The sequence below is a fragment of the Cervus canadensis genome, chromosome 6 (genome assembly GCF_019320065.1).
Source record: "Cervus canadensis isolate Bull #8, Minnesota chromosome 6, ASM1932006v1, whole genome shotgun sequence".
NCBI classification, from domain to species: domain Eukaryota; kingdom Metazoa; phylum Chordata; class Mammalia; order Artiodactyla; family Cervidae; genus Cervus; species Cervus canadensis.
Window position 1 is genome coordinate 23,724,455 of NC_057391.1, and position 8,149 is coordinate 23,732,603.

Here is an 8,149-nt window from a genome sequence, read left to right on the forward strand (position 1 = left end):
GCACCAATAGACTGGATGGGGGTTGTCTCAGGGAACATTGTAAATCCAACTACTCTCCAGTTTTTTGGGTGAATGAAGAGGGGGAGTAAAAAGGCAAGAATTCTGGGCACCTGGGTATGGAGGACTTGAGAGATGATTCTAAGAAAAGATAAGATGGCCATCATGTTCCCATACATCTCGAGAGTTCCTAGCAAGTTAGTGGTATCCACTGCAGACCTAAATCAAGCAGTGGCTCCAGGAGTGTAGAAGCTGGAGGGAGACGCCACTAGGGCTCGTATGTGATGCTGCAAACTAGGAAAGACCCATGTTATGTCTGCTAATAGCTCTTTTTCTGGGAAAAATCCCAAATTAAATCCTAAGAAGTTAAATGAGAGGCAGTAGTTTCTCTTCCAGAGAAGGCAATGGCACCCCACTCCAGTACTCTTGCCTGGAAAATTCCATGGAAGGAGGAGACTGGTGGGCTGCAGTCCGAGGGGTCGCTAAGAGTCGGACGTGACTGAGTGACTTCACTTTCACTTTTCCCTTTCATGCACTGGAGAAGGAAATGGCAACCCACTCCAGTGTTCTTGCCTGGAGAATCCCAGGGACGGGGGAGCCTGATGGACTGCCATCTATGGGGTCGCACAGAGTCGGATACGACTGAAGCGACTTAGCAGCAGCAGCAGCAGCAGTTTCTCTTCAGTTTGCAGGTGCTCCATTACTGTTAGCTCAAAATAAAGTGAAAGAAAGTGAAGTCGCTCAGTCGTGTCCAACTCTTTGTGACTCCGTGGACTGCAGCCCACCAGGCTCCTCCGTCCATGGAATTTTCCAGGCAAGAGTACTGGAGTGGGGTGCCATTGCCTTCTCCAGGGGATCTTCCCGACCCAGGGATTGAACCCAGGTCTCCCGCATTGTGGGCAGACGCTTTACCATCTGAGCCACCAGGGAAGCTCAAAATAATCCACATTCCAAAGTAGCACATCTAATGAAGGCCTCTTCTGAACCCCTATTTTTTTTAACAGGTGGGCAATATAGCAGCATATACATAAAATGTGCTAACAGGGTAAATCCTATGGGTTCTCACCACACACACACACACACACACACACACATACATGAAAGGGTAACCATGTGAAGTGGTAAATATGTTAGCTTGGTTATAATGATTATCTCAGGATACATATGTAAACCAAATCAAGTTGTACATCTGAAATATAAACAATATATGCCAGCTACAATTCAAATGCTTTCAGTTCAGTCCTTTCACACATACACACACACTCTCCTTCTTTAGTAGCTGGTGTCTTTATACATCTCTGTTCCCCAATTTGTTTCTAAATATTCAAAGGGAGAATGTGTGAGAATTATCTTAAGAGGAATCATTCTCTCTGAAACAACTGAAACAAAGCTTTCTGTGTCATGGTCACTGATCTGATGGGCTTTAGTCTTGACCAGAGTTTATGAGGATATTAAAGTATGTGCATGTTTATAAACTAGAGAAGAATTAAAAGAGGATAGGAGGAAAAAATAATCTCACACACAAGAACATAGTCTTCTCAAATACCTGGAATTGAAATTATGTTATTTTCTTTATTATAAGGAACATATGAAAAATCTTTCAGTCAGGAAGAGTGAAGGAGTCTTAATGATCTAGTACATTTTAATACTCTGACTTACTAGGGTGACTCAAAAGTTTGGGAAGGGGAAAAGAAATTTCCTTATATCATTTCTTGATCTTATTAGATCCAAATACAGCTAGTTTGCCACATAATACAGATAGAGCTCTCACGTTGCAAGTATATATTTCCAACTTTTTAATGCCTCTCCCAAGAGCTGATTTTTAGGAATAACAAAAGCCATGTATTAAAACTTTCAAAACTCCTTGTGCTGAAGTGGGAAAAGCACTGGATAAGTAGCCAGTTAAACTAGACTTTTGTCTCAGCTTTTCTACTAAATTTTGGTCTTAGCAAATTCCTTAACTTTGAGCTTTTGTTTACTGTAACACTAGGAGTAGCATTGGTATTAGAATGAGACAGCTTAGATGAAAGGACCTTGAAATTCTTGAAGTGCTATGTAATGACTAAATTCCAGATGATAAGATCAAAGATAGCAAAGCTGACCAATATTATAAAAGAAAGCGTATTATAGAAGAGCCCAGATTCATTATAAGTTTGTGTCTCATCTTTTTCTGTCATGCAATGTGTTTAACAGAATGGGTTATAAAGAAGAAAAAAAGAATCAGGGGAGCCAGCCTGGGACAGCTCAAATGCTTACTCATTACTGTTTAAGGAGTAAGTTAAGGGCCAGCTGCTGGGCCATAACCCCTGTTGAGTGGTATCTATTTGTCAAAGTGCACAGGCACTTCCGGGTTACCCTCACAGGCGATGACAACACGTCTGGTGCTGGCCTTGGCCCGGTATCTGCAGTTGGGAGCCCTGGAACTCCCTGTCTCCCTGCAGTCTGTGACCCTCACTACACCCTCATGGCAGTTCATCTGGCCGTTCTTGCACTGAATGTTGGCGGTGCTGCAGATACTGCGGATGTTCCAAAGATCTTCATGAATGAAAGTGTTGAAGCGCTTGCACTGATGTGAAGTCATCTTCCGTCTTTGCATCATCAGGTTGCAGTAGCCGTCACTGCCTGCTGTCTCATCAGGGTCCACGTGTTGCCGCAGGAATCGTTGGTACATGCGATCCTGGCCATAGGAGGGCTGTACCAGCCCCAGCCCCAGCAGGCTCAGCAGCAAGAACAGAAGAAAGACCTGGGTCCGCTGGAGAGCCATCACTGCCTTGGAGATGCCTAGAGAAGACCAAGGGGCAAGAAAAATCATCCCAGATTCAACAGGAAGTGAGCAACCCAAAGCAGCAAGGACAATTTTTAGAGCAACAGACGGGCCCTTCTTTTTCTACACGTGCAGCCTAAGGGTTAGGACCAGCTGAGTTCCTAGTTTGATACGTATGTTACTACTGTCCTTTGTTTTCAAAGATGCTGCTTCATGATGGTGGATCACACTGTGTGTGATTATAACGCTGATGAGGGACTTGCATCTTATTCCACCTACAGCCTATCCTTAACAATAATGATCAGGATTAAACATAACTATCATTCATTTAAATGCCACCTTCTCAGTTCACAACCACATTTTGCCTGTGCACAGAAAGACCCAAAGCTCTAAGTCACATTGCTGTGTCTGCTGCTTCAGATACGCGATATGGAGTTAGGAGGAGAGGGAAGTGAAGGAGTTGTGGGAAGCAGGGTGACAGGAAGAAGTGATGCTCAATTTACTCCTCACCCCAGGACCACTGGATTCAACTTATGAAGACACACTTAGCACTTGGGCAAGAGCTTCATCCCCACAACGTACTTTGTGTTGTCTGTCCCAAAACTAGTTGTGCACAATTCTGTCTCCTTTCTCTCATTCTGCTTCTTTGTGACCAGCAACATGGGTTAGCAACATGACTACCTACAGAGAAGATTTTACTTTTCAAACAAGAGCATAGATGGCATCAGTCACAATAACCAACTGATTTAGTAAGACATGGAAAAATATTATGAACAGAGTTTAATGTAGACATCAGTGGGTGCCTTTCAAGGTTCTACCCACAACAGAAAATTAAATGATCTCCAAATCCTCCCAACACATACTTTTTGGTTAGAGCTTGCCCCAAAGGCTTTCTCCACTGAACACGATGATCTCAGTAAGAATTTCTTTTGATACGGTGGTCCCAAGGACCTAGTTCTGCCACACTAACTGTATGACCTTGGGGAAATTAACCTCTCTCAGTATATTTCCTCAAAAGTAAAATAAGCATAAAGGTAATACCGACCTCTAGGAATGTTGTGAAGAAGAAATGATAAAATCTATGTCAAGTGCTTATCATAATTCCTAGCCTATGCTAAGTGTTCAGTAAGGGTCAGCAATGATTATTTTTAACATTTCCATTTTATCTTGGTTTCTTTTGTTCTCTTCATTCTGCTAAAATAACAACTATACTGAATTGCACATATTATAGACACCCTCCCTCTTATACTGTAGAGAACCTATATTCCCAAGACATTAGAAGGCTGTTTTGCAGCTGAAATATCTCAGCTACTAGGATTTATGCTGTGTACCTACACAAATGTTTCCTCTCCAAACTGCATGGAATTTTCTTCCTTGCATGTCACCCTTTTTCAAAAGACTTGACAATTTTGAGTTCTTTTTCTCTTATCTTTGCAAAGTCAGCAAAACATAGTGGAATAGGATTTCAATTTCACAAATGATTGACCTGAGATAAAATGACTTGCCTGTGACCAAACACTTCATTCTAAATAGCTTTTTGGTTGTGAGAGAACAGGAGATCAAGAGCAAAAAGTACTAGGAAGGGCTGGCTTCTCAGCAGCTAGCTCCATCAGCAAGTGGAGAAGCACCCCGTCTCATTGCCACATGATTTCCGGGAAAAGTGTCATTTGTTCTAACACCAGGGCTGAGTATGCGATAATAATGCTCTAAGCAGATGTTTGGAGATGTGAGGTATTGAAATTTTTTTTAAATTTATTTAGCTGTACGTCCGAGTTCAGGGGCGGCGGCGGAGAGGAGCTACCCCACGTCCAAGGAGCGGCGGCTGCGCGGGCGCAGGAGGGCCCAGAGGAGCTACTCCACGTTCAAGGTCAGGAGGGGCAGCCATGAGGAGATACCCCTTTTCCAAGGTAAGGAGCAGCAGCTGCGCTTTGCTGGAGCAGCCATGAAGAGATACCACACGTCCAAGGTAAGAGAAACCCAATAAGACGGTAGGTTTTGCGAGAGGGCATCAGACGGCAGACACACTGAAACCATAATCACAGAAAACTAGCCAATCTGATCACAGGACCACGGTCTTGTCTAACTCAGTGAAACTAAGCAATGCCATGTGGGGCCATCCAAGACGGTCAGGTCATGGTGGAGAGGTCTGACAGAATGGGGTCCACTGGAGAAGGGAATGGAAAACCACTTCAGTATTCTTGCCTTGAGAACCCCATGAACAGTATGAAAAGGCAAAATGATAGGACACTGAAAGAGGAACTCCCCGGGTTGGTAGGTGCCCAATATGCTACTGGAGCTCAGTGGAGAAATAACTCCAGAAAGAATGAAGGGAGGGAGCCAAAGCAAAAACAATACCCAGTTGTGGATGTGACTGGTGATAGAAGCAAGGTCTGATGCTGTAAAGAGCAATATTGCATAGGAACCTGGAATGTTAGATCCATGAATCAAGGCAAATTGGAAGTAGTCAAACAGGAGATGGCAAGAGTGAGCGTCGACATTCTAGGAATCAGCGAACTAAAATGGACTGGAATGGGTGAATTTAGCTCAGATGACCATTATATCTACTACTGTGGGCAGGAATCCCTTAGAAGAAGTACAGTATCCATCATGGTCAACAAAAGAGTCCAAAATGCAGTACTTGGATGCAATCTCAAAATGACAGAATGATCTTTGTTTGTTTCCAAGGCAAACCATTCAATATCATGGTAATCTCAGCCTATGCCCCAACCAGTAACACTGAAGAAGCTGAAGTTGAACGGTTCTATGAAGGCCTACAAGACCTTTTAGAACTAACACCCCAAAAAGATGTCCTTTTCATTATAGGGGACTGGAATGCAAAAGTAGGAAGTCAAGAAACACCTGGAGTAACAGGCAAATGTAGCCTTGGAGTACAGAATGAAGCAGGGCAAAGACTAATAGAGTTTTGCCAAGAGAACGCACTGGTCATAGCAAACACCCTCTTCCAACAACACAAGAGAAGACTCTACATATGGACATCACCAGATGGCCAACACCAAAATCAGATTGATTATATTCTTTGCAGCCAAAGATGGAGAAGCTTTAAGTGAAAGTGAAGTCGCTCAGTTGTGTCCAACTCTTGTGGCCCCATGAACTGTAGCCTACCAGGACCCTCTGTCCATGGGATTTTCCAGGCAAGAGTACTGGAGTCGGATACCATTTCCTTCTCCAGGGGATCTTCCCAACCCAGGGATCAAAACCAGGTCTCCTGCATTGTAGGCAGATGCTTTACTGTCTGAGCCACCAGGGAAGTCAGAGAAGCTCTATACAGTCAGCAAAAACAAGACCAGGATCTGACTGTGGCTCAGATCATGAACTCCTTATTGCCAAATTCAGACTTAAACTGAAGAAAGTGGGGAAAACCACTAGACCATTCAGGTATGACCTAAATCAAATCCCTTATGACTATACAGTGGAAGTAAGAAATAGATTTAAGGGACTAGATCTGATAGACAGAGTGCCTGATGAACTATGGATGGAGGTTCATGACATTGTACAGGAGACAGGGATCAAGACCATTCCCATGGAAAAGAAATGCAAAAAGGCAAAATGGTTGTCTGAAGAGGTCTTACAAATAGTTGTGAAAAGAAGAGAAGTGAAAAGCAAAGGAGAAAAGGAAACATATTCCCATTTGAATGCAGAGTTCCAAAGAATAGCAAGGAGAGATAAGACAGCCTTCCTCAGCGATCAATTGCAAAGAAATAGAGGAAAACAACAGAATGGGAAAGACTAGACATCTCTTCAAGAAAATTAGAGATACCAAGGGAACATTTCATGCCAAGATGGGCTCGATAAAGGACAGAAATGGTATGGACCCAACAGAAGCAGAAGATATTAAGAAGAGGTGGAAAGAATACACAGAAGAACTGTACAAAAAAGATCTTCATGACCCAGATAATCACGATGGTGTGATCACTCACCTAGAGCCATCCTGGAGTGTGAAGTCAAGTGGGCCTTAGAAAGCATCACTACGAACAAAGCCAGTGAAGGTGATGGAATTCCAGTTGAGCTATTTCAAATCCTAAAAGATGATGCTGTGAAAGTATTGCATGCAATATGCCAGCAAATTTGGAAAACTCAACAGTGGCCACAGGACTGGAAAAGGTCAGTTTTCATTCCAATCCCAAAGAAAGGCAATCCCAAAGAATGCTCAAACTACCGCACAATTGCACTCATCTCACACGCTAGTAAAGTAATGCTCAAAATTCTACAAGCCAGGCTCCAGCAATATGTGAACCGTGAACTTCCAGATGTTCAAGCTGGTTTTAGAAAAGGCAGAGGAACCAGAGATCAAATTGCCAACATCCACTGGATCATCAAAAAAGCAAGAGAGTTCCAGAAAAACATCTATTTCTGCTTTATTGACTAAACCAAAGCCTTTGACTGTGTGGATCACAATAAATTGTGGAAAATTCTGAAAGAGATGGGCATACCAGATCACCTGACCCTGCCTCTTGAGAAACCTATATGCAAGTCAGGAAGCAACAGTTAGAACTGGACATGGAACAACAGACTGTTTCCAAATAGGAAAAGGAGTACGTCAAGGCTGTATATTGTCACCCTGCTTATTTAACTTATATGCAGTGTACATCTTGAGAAACGCTGGGCTGGAGGAAGCACAAGGTGGAATCAAGATTGCCGGGAGAAATATCAGCAACCTCAGATATGCAGATGACATCACCCTTACGGCAGAAAGTGAAGAGGAACTAAAAAGCCTCTTGATGAAAGTGAAAGAGGAGAGTGAAAAGGTTGGTGTAAAGCTCAACATTCAAAAAGCAAAGATCATGGCATCTGGTCCCATCACTTCATGGGAAATAGTTGGGGAAACAGTAGCAGTGTCAGGCTTTATTTTTTTGGGCTCCAAAATCACTGTAGATGGTGACCGCAGCCATGAAATTAAAAGACGCTCACTCCTTGGAAGGAAAGTTATGACCAACCTAGATAGCATATTAAAAAGCAGAAACATTACTTTACCAACAAAGGTCTGTCTAGTCAAAGCTATGGTTTTTCCAGTGGTCATGTATGGATGTGAGAGTTGGACTGTGAAAAAAGCTGAGCGCTGAAAAATTGATGCTTTTGAACTGTGGTGTTGGAGAAGACTCTTGAGAGTCCCTTGGACTGCAAGGAGACCCAAGCAGTCCATCCTAACGGAGATCAGTCCTGGGTGATCATTGGAAGGACTGATGCTGAAGCTGAAACTCCAGTACTTTGGCCACCTCATGCGAAGAGCTGACTCATTGGAAAAGACCCTGATGCTGGGAGGGATTGGGGCTGGAGGAGAAGGGGCCAACAGAGGATGAGATGTCTGGATGGCATCACCTACTTGATGGACATGAGTTTGAGTAAACTCCGGGAGTTTGTGATGGACAG

At 43.3% G+C, this 8,149-nt stretch overlaps 1 protein-coding gene across 2 annotated transcripts in view; it reads right to left on the bottom strand.

The window, feature by feature from the left end:
* Positions 1-1,549: 1,549 nt before the first annotated feature.
* The window catches only part of RNASE4 (ribonuclease A family member 4), a 29,977-nt gene continuing 23,377 nt past the window's right edge, over positions 1,550-8,149 (bottom strand). For both annotated transcript variants that reach the window (XM_043471331.1, XM_043471330.1), the window contains exon 2: positions 1,550-2,778. In XM_043471331.1, the coding sequence (XP_043327266.1) occupies positions 2,318-2,761 (444 nt within the window). In that variant the 5' untranslated portion in view covers positions 2,762-2,778 and the 3' untranslated portion in view covers positions 1,550-2,317. The remainder of the gene's footprint in view (positions 2,779-8,149) is intronic.